The sequence below is a fragment of the Ceratotherium simum genome, chromosome 9 (genome assembly GCF_057802395.1).
Source record: "Ceratotherium simum simum isolate JZ-2026a chromosome 9, ASM5780239v1, whole genome shotgun sequence".
Taxonomy (NCBI): Eukaryota; Metazoa; Chordata; class Mammalia; order Perissodactyla; family Rhinocerotidae; genus Ceratotherium; species Ceratotherium simum.
The window spans coordinates 81300252-81316464 of NC_141908.1; the positions used below are offsets into that span (position 1 = coordinate 81300252).

The 16213-nt window shown below is 47.7% G+C and overlaps 1 protein-coding gene across 3 annotated transcripts in view; it reads left to right on the forward strand.

Annotated features, from left to right (window-relative positions):
• Positions 1-16213, forward strand: part of NRP2 (neuropilin 2) — a 111503-nt gene that overhangs the window by 80678 nt on the left and 14612 nt on the right. The window contains exons 15-16 of one of the 3 annotated variants that reach the window (XM_004426832.3): positions 463-483; positions 9723-13168. In XM_004426832.3, coding sequence (XP_004426889.1) covers positions 463-483; positions 9723-10003 — 302 coding nt within the window. In that variant the 3' untranslated portion in view covers positions 10004-13168. Of the gene's footprint in view, positions 1-462; positions 499-9722; positions 13169-16213 lie in introns of those variants that run through there. The other 2 variants (XM_087435683.1, XM_004426828.3) reach the window with 2 other exon arrangements.

Sequence of the window (16213 nt, forward strand, 5' to 3'; positions counted from 1 at the left end):
AGGGGCAGGACCTGCTTTCAGTCTCAGTGACTGTAATAACTCACCGGGTGCTGTTTTTGGCGCATGGGTCCCAGGTATGTGCGCCTTATGATGTCAGAAGCACCTGGGACCGCCCTAGTCCCTTCTGGCAACTCTCAGGCCCCGGCATCCACATCCAAAAGTAATCCAGGCTCTGAGAAAGTAATCAGTGTAAGTGACTGATTACAGTGCTTCAGGGACCCGTTACTCCATAAAGGGCTTTTTGTTCCAAAGCAACTTTGAGACTCTCTCCCCACCCACCCACCCACCTCGGCCCCCACAATGATGATGTGTTAGACACAGCCAGAGCATGTGGAGGACGTGGGACACTTTCCGTGGGATATTACCAAAACAACTAATGGAAGTCCCCTTCATCATATCCTACATTCACCCAATTATTTCTTCCCCTTTTCTAACTCAAAATTGTTTCTCTTTTTTCCCCAGAACCCATCACAGCTTTTGCAGGTGAGAATTTTAAAGGTAAAAGAGATTTTTTTGTTGTTGCATGTCTTTTCCTTCCCCCCATGTGATGTGAATTTGATGGGGGGAATAAACCTGCAAATCTGACAAATCTCTCAAGAGAAAATAGATGCCACACCTTCCTGCCGCTAGATGGCACCAACCACACCCGTAGATCGAGGAAAGGGGGCTGGAGATCCTCACCGTCTCTCCTTTAATTAAAGTTTGGAAACCTACCACAGAGACAAGTCAGTTACAGATAAACCTCACATTGTCCAGCGGGGAGCCAGGAGGCTGAAAATGCAGAAGTGGTGAGAGAGAAGAGGCTGTGGGGAAACGAACAAAAAAAACAGCAGTAAATTAGTGAAATGAGGTAGCAAGGATATTTTTAGCCTGCTGGTGTTTTCTTCCCAGTCGCAGGGTCCTGAGGCGGTGGGACAGTTACCCCTCAGTGAGGTACGGTGGCGGGCGGTTTGTGAGGGAAGCAAGTTAGGGAAAAGACACAAGGAATGAGCACCCTAAGGAGGAAGAGGTGCAGAACTTAGGAGCTGGCGTCTGGTAAGGGGAATAAGGCGGCACATTCGATGGCTGGAGTTAGAGCATTTAAATAGAAGACTGAAAACAGAAAAGGACATTTTCTCCCTAATAAAGTAAATAGCAGAGTGGAGAGAGAGGAATTTGGGCCGCTCATTTTTTCCGGGGGGAAAAGGCCTTCGAGCTTGCCTGACAGCAGTGTCTGTGCTGTTCAAATGCAGGGTCCGTTTCGCCCTCTTGCGGTCCATTTAGTCGACACTGCTGGTTTCCCACCAGGTCCCCATGCTGAGTGTCAGGAAGGCACTCTGCCCGCTTCCCTTCTCGTGGCCTGGGTGTGAGAGGCCCTCGAGACGTCACCTTACCTCTGATGTCACCTGTTTTATGCAAACACTTGTGAGGTTGTACTGGCTGGCCCTACCCCCAGGTGACAGCATTTCAGATATATGGGAAGTCACTTTTGTATCCAGAGTCCAGATTCGGTGTCTTCACTCTCGTTAATCTGTCCTGCTGGCTGGAAAGAGATGGATTCCTGGTCTGCCGCCTCGATGCGCTCTCTGACTCCAAATCATCCGTCCTAACTTGCCGCTCGTCACTCCAGCTCTGAGCCCGTAGACAAGGCAGAGAGGGGCAGAGTAGAGGACGCAGTGTCTTTTCTTTCTTTCCCACCCTTCCCTGCCTCCCTGCACCCCATCTCACTCCCCACTGCACATCTTAAAGTATTAAGAGTATTCATGTGCGTATGTTGGTGCTTTGGGGCATGAGATTTATGTTGATGTGAGTCTAAAATGTTGGAGGGAAAACTGAGATTGAAACTGAACGACTTGAGTTGCGGTTGAATTCAAGTTCTAACCTTCTGGACCCAAGGTAATGTTTCCGCCGGGGGAGTAAAACCAGCTTGTTGTCCCCCCTGCCTCTCAGAGGTTGTTGAGACGCAGAGCTCCCGGGAAAGCCTGGACAGAGACGTCCAGTGGGCCGCACCCCTGTGCTCCATGAGCATGTGCATCTGGCTCCCTGACCAATGTGGTCGGTGGCTGAGTGCTTCACTGCCCTAAGAGAACAAATGAACCAGGGCCCATGTGCTCTCCTTGAGGCTGTGTCTACCACGAGGCTGCACAGTCCAGTCATGTTCTCGTGAAAAATACATAAATGTCGTGAGAGCCACACTGCTCATTTAGCCAAAATAAATGCAGGCTTAGTAACTCGAAGGTAAGAACTTCCAGTGCACTCCCAACGGGCTGGTCTGGGGTTCAGCAAAGGCAGCGCCAGAGTAGCATGGATCGGCCACGGCTGTTGTCTTGGGAGGTAACGAGCATCTTTCGAAGGAGGAAGCCAAGTCTTGGGGAGCAGAGACTTGGCAAGGCACGCAGAGTTAGAGCAGGAGCAGAACTGAGAGGGGACAGTTGGGTCACATTGGCAGTTTTTACGAGGATCCGGGTCGGTAGCCAGATGAACCAGGGCCAGAGAGGCTGCTTTGGGCTGAGGCCCCTCTGACCTCAACACGCAGCTTTGTATTCTGACTTGGGCACAGCCTTCCCCTGGCGAGAGGAAAGAGGACTGTTTGCACCATCCACCCCTCTTGCCGGCAGGGCGGCGGCGGCCCTCTCTTGGTGAGGGCGTGGGTGCCTTGGGATTAAATCAGCCTTTTCACTCAAAAAGGGAAACGGAGAAATCAGGTTTGGGCAGGCAGGCTATGGAAAGTTGACGGTGAAACACTGTTAACCGTCCACATTGTTAGTGTGCTTTTTGAATTGGGGCTGTTTTTCTTTTCCGTTATAAATGAACCATGAGACAGGACCAGTCTCATTCTTCAGGAGAGACCAGTGTGTACGAGGTGCGTCTTTAAGGAAGTGCCATCAAAGTGGCCTCTGGACCTGGACTTATTAGGCATTCTCGAGCTTTTTTGTTTTGAAGTGCCTTTCATTTTCTGCCTCTTACTCATTTCTTGCCATGAAACATCTTTTTTTCAAATCGCCTTGTGTCTTCTGCTTAGTGTGTGTACTCTGACTGTATACCAGGGTGTGAGTCAGCCATGAAGAGAAACAAGCCTCGGAGAAAAGGAGAGCGGTGTAGGGAAAGGACAGGAGAGAATGAAGAAGCCGGGTTGTCACGTGATTTTTAAAGACTTTGTTGTTGTTATGAGTCACATTTTAAACAATGTAGCCTGGTGTGCATTTTTTTCTTTTTTTTTGTTTTTTATCACTGGCTAAAAACATCGTGCCATCATGTATCTTTTTCTGAAATTTGAGCTTTCACAAGGAAAAACTGTGCATAAGGGGAAAAAAAGAACTGAAAAGTGGTATAATTAAGGTGATGGATTATTTCCTCTTAACCAATAATTTCTTTTTTCATTAAAAGAGAAGATAATAATAAAGAAGCCAGTAAAAATACATAAGCCCCATAATCAGAGTTCTGTGGCTGTTGACCAGGTGGTCATCTTTAGCAGCTCACAGTGGAAGCAACAGTTCGTGCCCATGTTAGAGGCTGTGAGCTTGAAGGAAGCAGGAGCAGAGAGACTGGTCTGGTCCCCTACCTGCTGGAGACCGTGGAAATCCCGAGCACGGGGGCACTCGTGGAACGTGGTTTTTAGAGTGAAGGATTCAGAACCGCTGTGTCTACCCACTGATGGAGGCTAAAAGGAACATCAGTATCTCCTGCTAACGGCTGTGAGCGTGGGGTTTATGTCTCAGACCAGTTCTGAAGGCCGCAGGGCCCATCTCTTGGGTTTCACTTTCTGCAGTCCTGAGCAATTTTCATTCAAGTAAAACCAGGAGAAACTGAACATCAGAGGCTTCTCGTGGGCGTGGAGGGGAGCAGTCTTAAGAGAGACCCATCGTGGGGTAGTGACAGCGCTGGCTGGGGTTTGAGTCCATGCGTCAGGCTTCAAGTTCTGTCTATTTGGTGCCAACTGGTGCATCTCTGCCGCTTCCCACCCTCGTCTCTCCTTTTCCATCCCCACCCTCATCCCCTCTTGGCTGTCTCCCAGAGGCTTTGCCCACTGGGCACAGGACCTGGGGTTGGCCTCAAACTCCCTCCCTCTTGGCTTCCCTTTCTTCCCCGGCTCTCTCCACGAGATGCACTTCAGAGGCCCAGTGTGGGTTAAATGGCGTCCTTACCCGTAATCCTCCGATGAGGGGAAGAGAAGTACCCTAGACCTGCCAGGGCTCCAGAGGGGTGGGCAGCGGAGGTGTGTGCCTCCTCCTTGCCCCCTACACTCCCAGCGCCCAGGTTAAGGCTAGCTGTTGCTGAGCAGGGATGCATGGAGATCAGATGTGTGCAAACCCAGTACCTGCTTGGCTGCCGTTGCTTGCGTAGAGGGACACTGAGCACACTGTGTGAGGTTCGCTCATGCACACAGCCTCTCCTGTCTCAGAGGCCTGACGCGGCCCCTCCTGCAAGTTCACATATCATACTTCAGTTTCTCTAAGGGGGGAAGAACACTTTTCTCACCAACCTTTCCTCTCACCAAGAGCAGAAAGGACGAGCCTTAGTTTAAAGACAGTAGCATAAGTGCCACCAAAGAAAGGAGAAGTGTCCGAGACCTCAGGCAGCCTGGGTCTGAGTTGGAGGCATTTCGGGGTGGTGCGGGGTACCAGTGGGTTCCTGCGAGCCTGGCGGAGACCTTCCCCCGACCCTCCGCACTGCTGTGGGAGGCATTTCTCAGGATATCTTGTGCTTTCATATTCTGCTTCCAAACAGATTGGTGGGTGTGACCACATTCTTCTACTATCTTCTGTAAACTTCTCTAGAGGAGCCAACCTTCTTCTTTGTTTGTTTAATCTCACAAATTAAATAAAGCTCTTATCTGAAATGCCTCTTCACCGGCACTTCATTTTCAACCTGTGCAGAAAGGACTCAGCAGACAGGCCAGACCTAAAACAGTCCTTGTTTGCAATGAGCGTTTTTTGTCTTCTGAGAGAAATGACTCACTGTTTTTGTCTTTCAAAACATTTCTTTTCGAAACCTGGGTGACTCCTGCGGTCCAGAGGACATTTCGTAAACTGAGCTGCAGAAGATGCCTTCCCTTTCAGTGATTCAGTGAGAACCTGACTTGACTGAGACCATCCTCAGACGGTTCAGACAGAAGGAGGGGGCACAAGGGAGAGGTCTGCCTCCTCTTCCTGCTTGGGTAGAACGGGGGTCTGCACGCTGTTTCCGTAAAAGACCAGCTAGTAAGTATGTTAGGCTGCGTGAGACTGTGTCGCAAGCACTCAACTCTGCCATCGTAGCACAAAAGCAGCCATAAGCAGTATGTAATGAGGGGGCCTGTGTTCCAAAATGGACAAAAGTTGGCGGTGGGCCAGATTTGGTTATCTGAGCCCTGGGTTCCAGCACAGGCTGAAGACTCAGTCCACGGCTTCCAGTCCTGACCCTGCCACTTACCAGCCATGTGAACTTCCTCTAAGGGCTCTGAGCCGTCTCCAGGGTTTCACTGTGTGCTGCTCTGCCCTCTTCCTCAGTTTTCCTCCAGGTGAAACTGGGAGACAATCACTTACCCTCTCAGGTTTTCAGGTCTCCACCTGAGGGTCATGGGGAATAAACAGGATGGCTCACGTGAAGCCCGTAGCCCATGCCCACCGCACTGGGACCGTCCACTCATTGTGGCTGCTATTATGGCCACATTTCCCAGTAGCTTATTAATTCAGAACCCTGTTTGCACAATAGGAATGAAAGGAACACTACCTACTATATAATTTTTTTCCTTATTTTCCTGCCATGCATGGCTTCTTAGAATTTATTGTTTCTCAAAATTTAAATTCTTTGCATTCACAGTGTCCCCTTCTTCAGGGGGATCAGAACTTTTACAGATGGGAGCCTGCTCAACCTTGCAAATAAACTTGGAGTTATTGACTATTTAAATACCTGTTTCTCATTATCTCACACAATGAGAAAACTTTGTGGAGAATTAGAGGGTGAAAATTAATGAAAAATAGTTCAGGAGTTGAAAGCATTTTCCACTTGGGAAAAAAAAAAGACGTGAGTAAGCCGTCAAAGTTAGAGCAGCTAAAGGGAGCATTTGGGTCTGCACATCACCAACTCTGGGCAGGGCTGAAGTCCCACTGTGCTTCCTCCCATCCTAGGGCACCTAGCCCAGGCTCCTCTGTTGTCAAGCAATGGCCCAGCCACCCATATGGCTGAGGGGACAAGTGGGCTAAAATAGAGCCACTCACCAACCTGGGCACCCGGTGCGGGCGGCATCTGCCCAAAGGGAGTGCCTTTTTTGCAATTTCACATAGAGGCACAGTATGAGGTAGCAGAATCTCGAGCACTTTCCAAGAAAAACTGTTATGTGAAGTACCAATGGGTCATTGACATTTTCCAGGGAATCTGAATGTTGGTCTAAAATACATTTCTCCATCCATCTGTCTCCCCATCCATCCATCTATCCATCCATCCATCCATCCATCCATCCATCCATCCATCCAAACATCCATCCATCTATCCATCCATCTATCCATCTGTCCATTCATCCATTCATCCATCCTTCCATCCTTCCTTCCATCCTTCCTTCTATCCATCCTTCCATCCATCCATCTATCCATCCATCTATCCATCCATGCATCTGTCCATTCATCCATTCATCCATCCTTCCATCCTTCCTTCCATCCTTCCTTCCATCCATCCTTCCATCCATCCATCCATCCATCCATCCATCCATCCATCCATCCTTCCTTCCATCCATCCATCCATCCATCCATCCATCCATCCATCCTTCCATCCATCCATCCATCCTTCCATCCATCCATCCATCCATCCATCCATCCATCCATCCGTCCTTCCATCGTTCCATCCATCCATCCATATACCCATCCATCCATCCATTCATCCATCTATCCGACATTCCTTGGGTTGCTGCTGTTGTTTGGGAAGGTGCTTTGGAAAAGGATTTTACCCCTGTTGATCTATCAGCTTCCTTTTCTCTGACTGGCAAAACACAGCCTCCTTAGCATACATCCCTTGAAGGCTGCCACAGAGACAGACTCCAAATGAGCAGTCCACCTGCCTGTGGGAGTCTCTTTAGCTGGACAACGTTCTGAGAAACTCTGGCCCCCAATTTCAGGTCACCCAAAAACTGCCTATGGGGGACAAGGGGAGGGTTGTTAGGTGTATCCTCTCTTTTCTAACTCCCTTAACATTAAAAGCACAAACTTACATAGTATGTTTTCTCATTTCTCCAAACAAATGTCCAAGGAAAATGTTTAGGGAGACAATGTAATGTCCCCCAAATGGCTTTTGTCACTAAAATTTTCCACATATTGCTAATTTCAGGAGAGGGGAGCATTGGTAGGAAAGGGGAAGAGGGTCTGATACCTAAAGTGGAGTTTGTCTTCCAGAGCAGCGGGTCTGTGTCTCTGATTCTGCCTGTGTGATCCACATGCTGAGATTTCACCTTCCTCCACAGGGTCTCTCCATCCTCCCCACTGGGCCCCAACTTTGTCTCTATCATAAGAAACACTTTAGGAGTAGCATGAAGGCCCAGCTCTAGCACTTGGGCCCTGGAGGTGTATTTAATGTTGAAAACTAGCATTTTGGCTGGAGGAAAGCAAACCTCCAAACTGAGACTATGTGGTGATGGAGGGAACGTGACTTTTGTGTGAGCCGAATCGAAATCAGACAACCCAAGGATGCCCTTTGGGGAGAGGGGGTGGCGCTGAGGACCTTGGCCTTTCCCGCACACTTTGTTGTTTCTCGTGCATTCTTCTGAGCCCACAGGAAAATCCGACAGCAGGATGGTTGCCAGGCAGCAGATACTCTTGGTGACCTGAATAATGAGTTGAAACGAGTTCACTGTGACTTGCAAGCTGGCCATTTCAAGGAGCTGTTTTCAGTGCCTTGCTTTCTCTTTCTCTTGCTCTCTGTTTCTGTGCATAATTTCACTGTAGTCACAGAGAGAGAGAGAGAGCTTTCTCAGCTCCAGTAATGAAATTGTTAAACGATAGAAATGGTTTGGGGGTAAAGAGAATAGAGTCGGAGGTCATGAAGAGGAGAATGTAGGAAGGGGCGGTGGGAGTCCTGGGACTCTGGGCTCCTTTCCACCCCAGGGGCTGGCGATGAGGCTCCCAGGGTGTGTGCTGGGTGACACATCTGTTTCAAAGCTCCTCCATACCATAGCACTTCTAATGGGCTGAGAGGCACCAACGAACCCTGCGCCTTAGTGGAAGGGGATCCCTAAAACTAGAAGAACCCGTGAATAAGAGCTGGGAGGGTGGACAGGCTCTGAGAGATTTTCTAAGAAAAACATTTCCATTTTTCTACCACTTCGGAGAAGACATCAGAAGGTCTGACCCACCCCACAGCTCTTCCCTAAATCAAGGAGAGGAGTTCTGGCGTGGGGGCTGCAGGCGTTGGCCAACACTGACCCAGAAATAGGAGTCTTCGCCTTCAGTCTTCAACGCAAGCATTTATTGAGCACCTCTTTGTGCGTACCCTGAGGTAGAAACTGAGATGAGGGCAGGTTTTTCTGCTTGAGGAGCTCCAAGTCTCTGGGGAGCCATGAGAACATAAATGAGCCCTGTCTGCATCTTGGGCAGAGACGCACCCACAGATCAGAACTGACGGTGCGTGAAGGAGGCAGCAGGGCTTGCCCTGGGGTAGCCCACGGTTGGAGGGGATACATCTTTCTGGCCACCACCACTTGACGTAAGCAGCAAGGGAGGAATTTTTCATAGGTTAAGCATACATCATTTTTCAGAAGTAAAGATCATATCTGGTTTTGGCAAGCTCAAAAGCTCCTAGTCCCATTCCGGGCCAGATTCTCATCTGATGTAAATCTTTGGGAGAATCAAGTTGTAGCACTGTTTTGCATCAAGTGGGACTCTTGCCAGTCCTTCCCCAGAGTTACCCTGGGCTTCAATCTACTACATCATCTCCATGGCAACCCGAGGCTGGCCAGGGAATGTGCTTGCCTCCTAAATCCTCAGCTAGCTTCTCTTCCCTCCTCCGTCTTTTCTGTGATTAAGAATGATCTCCCTGTCTTTGCTCTCATTCTTGCTCTTACATACCCACTATCATTTTGTGCCCACATTTTTCGTTGCAATGTCTTTCCAATCCGCTTTTAAAATCCTCCATCCAATTAAAAAAATGAAGCATTAGTCGTTGCTTGACAGTGGTAATTGACCTGTTTAGACAAGACCAGGCTGATTTCGATGGGCATGGAAGCCTTGGCAAGCCAAAGTGGAATTTACCTTCAAGTCTAGCCAGCCTAATTAATACATTGTTTGACAATACCGACCAGCAGGACCAAATATTGTATTTCCACCCCTTCGGAGAATCAGCCTTAGAATCCCAGAAGTCATTTCAGCATCATTTACTTGTGTGTATTCGTGTGTGTATGTGTGTGCATTGTAAGGCTTCTGTAGATTGCAGAGTAATTGTGCTTTAACAGGGAAAAAAAAAGAGCTTTGTAATCACATGGCTTTTGAGTCCCTTACTTACTATTACTTGCTGTATAATCACTGTTCATTTAACTCTCTGAGCCTCTGTTTCCTCATTTGTAGAATGGGTCTGACATTGCCTACCTCATAAGGTTGTGAACAGGAAACAAGATCAGTCATTTAACAGTGCCTGACACCAACTAAATACTCAGTGCCATCCTGTGCCCATCCCTTCCCCATCCACTCCAAAGCATGTGTGTGTTTCTTCTTTTTTTAATTAAATTTTTGGTTAGTCTGCATGCTCTCAGCCTAGCAACACTCTCTGTGTCTCTCCACCAGGGGGCACGCTCCTGCCAGGGGCCGAGCCCACAGTGGACACGGTGCCCGTGCAGCCCATCCCAGCCTACTGGTATTACCTAATGGCCGCCGGGGGCGCCGTGCTGGTGCTGGTCTCCGTCGCGCTGGCCCTGGTGCTCCACTACCACCGCTTCCGCTATGCGGCCAAGAAGACTGATCACTCCATCACCTACAAAACCTCCCACTACTCCAACGGGGCCCCTCTGGCGGTGGAGCCCACCCTAACCATTAAACTAGAGCAAGAGCGCAGTTCGCACTGCTGAGCCCGAAGCAAGGACGGCACCCAAAACAAACGCAAGACTGCTACCCCGCGGCCTGATTTTGCACTTTTTCTCCTCGCCTGGTCTCGGTGTGAGCTCTCTCTCGGGGCCCAGACCCTGTGCATTCTTGTCCGTCCCGACCATTCTCCTTGGGTTCTTCTTTTCTGTTGTTCATTCCAAACCAACCAACCCAACTCTAATGCTGCATCTTGGAATATGAGAAGAGACACCCCCTAAGCACTTCATGACTCGAGGCCCAGCTGGTTTTCTTCCAGAGACTGGCCCCCTGTTCCTTCCCTTTGCCTTACCCCATCCCCCCTTGCAGTGGGCAGTCTGCCAGGAGACTTGAGGGGAAACCTGGATCTGTGTGTGTTTGTACATAGTATACATTGCGCGTGTGGTTAGTTCTGTGTGCGTGTGTGGGTGTGAGAGAGAGACTGGTTCATTGGGGGGGGCGTGTGGGTATGTTCAGAGAGGGCCCCCCCTTAACTCTTGTGTTACTTCTCCAGGGGTACATTTCACAGAAAATAATATACTGTACTAGTTTTGTTTACTTGGAGAAGAGATTGAAGCTTTTTGTTGCCTTATCTAGCTCTGGCTGGGTTTCTGTTGGCTACCATTGTCATCTCCAGGTACCTAAAAAGCTAGAGGCCACATGAAATGAAGTGTGGCCCCTCCCATCCCTATTCCCATTCCCAGCCCACCTAACCCAGGAGGAAGGTTCCCCCAGTGCACTCAGACATGACCCCTCGTCATGTCTCCTGGCCTCTTGGAAGTAACAAGATAACAGCCGTTGGGTGCGTGTGGAACCGCCTCTACTTCCGGCCCTGAAGCAAATCTGTCTCATGTTGCCTTATAAAAGAGAAGCTCATAATGAATGTTTAGCTTTTATCGGTTAAGTCCAATCTTGGAATAAGTCATAGAGAATAACAAATCTGAGACTGAAGTGGGAAAGCAGTAGCCTGTTTGAAAGCAGGAGGAAGTGGAGGAGAGAAGGGAGGAGAAGGAAGGACTGAGATGTTGTCTTTTAGAAGTCTCCTCACCCGGCGGGATTCATTGTGCCCAACTTGGGATGGAGTTGAGGACGAAGGTAAAAACCGTCTCCCTGGTGTTACATTGGTCATTGTAATAGCATTTGTAAAATGCGGGGAAAAGGGACCGTTTGCTTTCCTCTCATGGTGTTAATGTGTGCCTGAATCTATAGCCACTAAAACAGAAGGCTATCCACCTGACTGACTTAAACATTATGAGAGAATAAAAAGTCATCGTTTTTTGAATGTACCAATGTGCTCCCCCTTAAAGCATCCATAGCATCTGGCCAATGCACCCCCATAGGCTGGCCTGGCATTTCCAGATGTTGCTGCATCATCAGGAGAAGCTATAATGAAGATAAATCCATTTCTGCCCATTTGTCCGCTCTCAGCAACACAGGGAGGGAGATGTTGGAGATAAATTGCCTAATGATATTGTACAAAGGATGGATTCAATAATGAAGTCAATTTCATTGATAGAAGATGCGTATTTTAACGAGATTCTCCGTGTGCTGGGGCTCAGCCTTGGGGGTGTTTGTTTCTCACCTGCCTGCTAGCAATCCACTGGGGAAGTATCAGATTCTCTCCAAAGATGGTTGCCTGGGCTCAAAGCCTCCAGGTACCTTCTGAGAACAAAATACTAAGGTTTTTTTTTTTTTCTTGGCTGCTTGGGAGAAAGAGACTTTTAGCATTCTTTCAGAATAGCCACATGGGTCCCTCCAGCACGCACACTCACTTTCTCGTCTGGTTTGTTTCATCCTCCTGAAAGAACGGTGCTCTCCCACTCTTATTCCATTTCAAAGAGCTACTCTGTCTCAACCACAGCAGCCCTGCCAAGAAATGAAAGATGAAAGGATAGAGCAAGAGGTACCTTGAGATTTCAAGACCTGTCCTACCCCAGCTGACGATGGAGAAAGAACGGGGTGGGTGCTCAGGAACCCAGGACACCAGGCGATGGCTGCCACACTGGTCACCAGGGGTGTTCATCATAGGTGTCCACATCCAGTCGTGCGTTTGGGGCCGGGCATTCCCTCAGAATGACTGGCATCCCTGTAGGTGCCCCATGGAGGTGTGGGGCCAGGAAATTACACCTGGAAAATCCAGCCAGTGTAGCAACTGAGTTACCATATACCCTAGAGGATTTCCCTTCTTTAAAAGAAGATGACAAAAACTTGGTGAATTTGCTCTATCTTTATCTGATGCCCCATGTGGCATCATCTTTATGTCCATGCCATAGTTGAGACTATGAGACTGCTCAAATCTTTGTGAATCCCATGATGCATTTCAGCTGGGATGTCACACTTCCCTCCCCCTCTTCTCTCCCTCTCTCTCTCTCTCCCTCTCTCTTCTCTCTCTCTCGGCTCCAGCAACTTTCATAGCATTATCCAGGTACTATGCTAAGAGGGCAGCTTTTCTACAAAATCATGCTTTGCAGCTTTAAAAAGCAAAATTCTGTATTTCATAGAGGGAGAGAGGGTCGCTCTCTTCTAAGAAAAGAGACTGGACAGGTGAATGCATGCATGCATGTGTTTAGAGTTGCTTCTCAGAAGATAGAGGTGATCGCAACTGTGAAAATATAAATGAATGAATGAATGAATTGAAGGTCTAGCTCGACTGGTGAAGTTCTTGCCTTAGTAGAAGTTTCATGTCAACAACTCCAGAAGGAAACCCTTATCTCTGGGGTGAAAAATCCCCTCTTTGATATGATGCCAGCAATCTCTATCCCCTAATTGCTGGTGACAGCAGGAAAAAAAACCCATAGCCTTGCCATTGACAAACCAGGATGCTGAAAATAAAGTAAAATTGTCCTTTCCCTTATCTCACATTTTTGGGATTAAAGCCAGAGTAGGATAGGAAAGTCAGTAATATTTCTGAGGTTGATACCTCATCGTTAAAAAGGCCCTGTCTTTAAAATGAAACTCACAGCCAAGCAAACACCTAATCGAAAATTACCAAAGAACAACAACAAAACAAGAAAACTTAAAGATTTTACTTCCTATTCTTCTCCCCCTCCCCATAACTGCGACACCCCCTGCATTGCTCAGTTGCCTGTGTGTCAAAATAACTTGTGGACGTTGGAAACTATTTGAAAATGTATTGTGTGGAATGTAATAAAATGATGATATTTTTATACAAACATCTGAGGTTTTTTTTCCTTTGCCTATGAGAACAAAGTTGAAATGTAGGCTTTGAACAAATTGATGTTTCCAGAGTCTACACTTCGCTTTCTGAGCCTTTCTGTGGGTGGTAGGTGGGTTTTCTCCTTGAGGCTGAATGCCAGCTTTTCCTTCTTTTATTTTTATTACTGCTTGTTAGGAGTTTTATCCAATTTGTGCAGCTGAGCCAACTTTTATGATTGGTGTGGGATTTTGCAGAAGTTGCTAAGTGCTAAATTGCTCAATGTGATTCCACAAAATTTCTCTTGATGGCAAATCTCTGGGGGTTGGACTCCACTTTCAAAGGGCCCCAGGGGGAGTGGGACCAGTGAAGCTGAATCGTGTACTCGGCTCTATGGAGACAGATAGCTTCCTTTGGAGAAGAAGTGGCGACATCTTACCCCTCGCCTACCAAATTATTGCTTCCACGGGGATGCTGATCTCCAATTTATGAGCACTTTCCCAGACGAAACGGGAACTTGTAGCATGTTCAGGGCTCAAAGACATTCCAGACTTCATTTTGGAGCAAGTAATGAAGATAATTATATGATTACTGTGAACCTGGAACTATCAGGGTGGAACATTTTATAAAAGGAACGTTCTATGAAAACTTTGAGGAGAGGGGCTTGGGTAAACATTCAAAAAGCTAGATCTTGTTTGACAAGACTTTTTCCTTGGTCCTCCTCGTTGGGTAGTTAGTGATTAGTTATATAAAATATTTCTATCAGATTAGGGGAAAAAAATCCAAGAGATATGAACTCCCAGCTGTTCAGTGTTTCTAGATGGTGGTCCAGAAGAGGTCGTGGCAGGATTTTCCATTACCCCCTATTCATGGGGTGTATTAGCAACATTCCATCAACCCAGGAGCCTTCTTGAGGGGTCCCAGAACTATCCTTAAATGTTCTAGGAAAACAGGCATGTCCAGGAGACCCTAGCTCTGCAGAGTCCTGCATTTCTTCCTCTCCAGACCTCGATCTAGGAAGAAGTGCTTTTTACAGCTAAAACCTGTCCACGTGGTGCTGACAGGAACAGGGTTCTGGTCTCAGATCTTACAGAACTCTGTTGTCCAGATGGCTCAGTATAAAAACCACTGTCTTTCCTCTGCAGGAGAAGAGAGTAGAGTGTCCATGGTTAGAACATTGTTTGTTCCTCCAATGATGAGCATAATTACCCATTTTGTCTAAATAACATTTGGCTTTTGTTAAAACATTTGTTCCCATTAGGAAAGGATGAAATGAAAGCATCTCAGAAGTATTTATTTCAAGCAGAGACCCAGGCTCAGTCAACATTTTCCTGAGCTGGCCTGGGACCACATTTCCCAGACTGAATTAAATTCGCCATTGTCAATGCTCCTCGGCATGGCTGGTCCTGGAGCCACCCTTTGAGAATTTCATCGTTGCTTTCCCGCTTTGGGTCTAGTCCCCAGGCTTATACTGGAGGTGCTCTCTCTTCCCCAAAAGGGCAAAGATGGCTAGGTCTCTAATCTTAGGCATCAGACACAGCATTGTTATCAGTGTGGTATTTCAGACCTCGCCCGAGAGTAAATGTTACAGAAATTGTGCTTCCATGGACTGTAAATACCAGATGTCGAGGCCCAGTATGGTCTGTTTGGGCTCCTACCTGGCCCTTTATGGTGGTTTAAATGTGCCTTCTTGCTGTTAAAGCAAGACACTGCCCTCCTCGCCCAGATGCAGGAGCCCAGCCCATCCGCTATGGCACTGTGTTTGTCCTCTTCACCTCTCTTCACCAGCTCTGCGGTTGTTGGCACAAACGTTGTGGCCTTGCTCTAATCTCTGATGAAAAGAGCTTCATTTTTAAGTTTTGATTTGTCTGTTGTGGGCTACACATCTGAGCCAAACTGCAGATCTGTAGGTGTGGCTTGTTTTCTCTCTTTAATTGTGCACATCACTGGGGCTCTCACAGCTGTAATTTGCCTTTCATCCACTTCAGTGATGGCCCAAAGAAAACACAAAACAAATCCAACCAGAGAAAAAGGAGGGAGAGGGGAACACAGCTGATGGTCTTACAGTCAGCAGGGAAAAGAATTGCCTTATATAAATAAATTAAAAGCTAGGAATAGTGTGGGATTTAATTAAGCCTGACATGGATCAGGTGCACTGGAGTGTATCTAGAGGTTAGACAGTCAGAAACCTGCACCCTTAGAAGGCGTCAGGCCAGCGGTCTCCACCAGAGTACATTTGCACTAACTGTGAGGAGGATTCCATTTGGCCCCAAACCTAAGCCCTGAAGAGAGACAAGATCTGGGGAATCGCCAAAGAGCAAAACCCGCCTTAGCGTGGTGGGGCACAATGGAGCATCTGGGTGCTTCAGGACAGCCAACAGAAACCACACTTGCCCCAAGCCCAGCAGGCAGGACACCCAGAGTCTTTCTCCTCCCTTCTGGATAGAGTCATTGTTCTTGGGCTTTGCTGTCACTGAGCTCCAGGAGCCAAAAATAAGCCTCAAGCCCCAAAGGCATTGGACCAAGAAATAGGAAAGGTCATTTGAAGAGTCAGCAACAACCATCCTGGTGGCAGGACGGGGTGTCAACTGGGGCCTTTTCTTGGAGGCTCATGACCAGAGTGGTTATTGATCCTGAAGGAGATTGTTGGGGGAAATTTCAGGATAGTAACTGGCTTGATTCCTCTCTTTTTTTTAACTTACAAGTTTACACAACTTAGACTTACAGTTTATACATGACTACATCCTCAAAAAGTGCAAATAATGCAGAAAAAGCAGAAGTCCATTTCGTTGTTAACCAGTCTCTTCTCCCCAGAGGTGACCAGGAGAGGTGGTTCGAGGTATATGTTTCCTGGCCTTGTTTATACCTTGATACACGTACACGTTCATGTCTGATCATGTAGTTGGCTTGGTTGGGGTTTGGTTTGGTTCCGTGCAAATGGCATCACAGCGTTTCTTCCCTTCGTTGGACAGCTTGCTTCTTTTCATTTGACAAAGTCTTGAGGATACTTCAGTACACCCCAACAGATTGAGCCTACCCTTTTTAGCTGTTGTGTAGCCTTCCA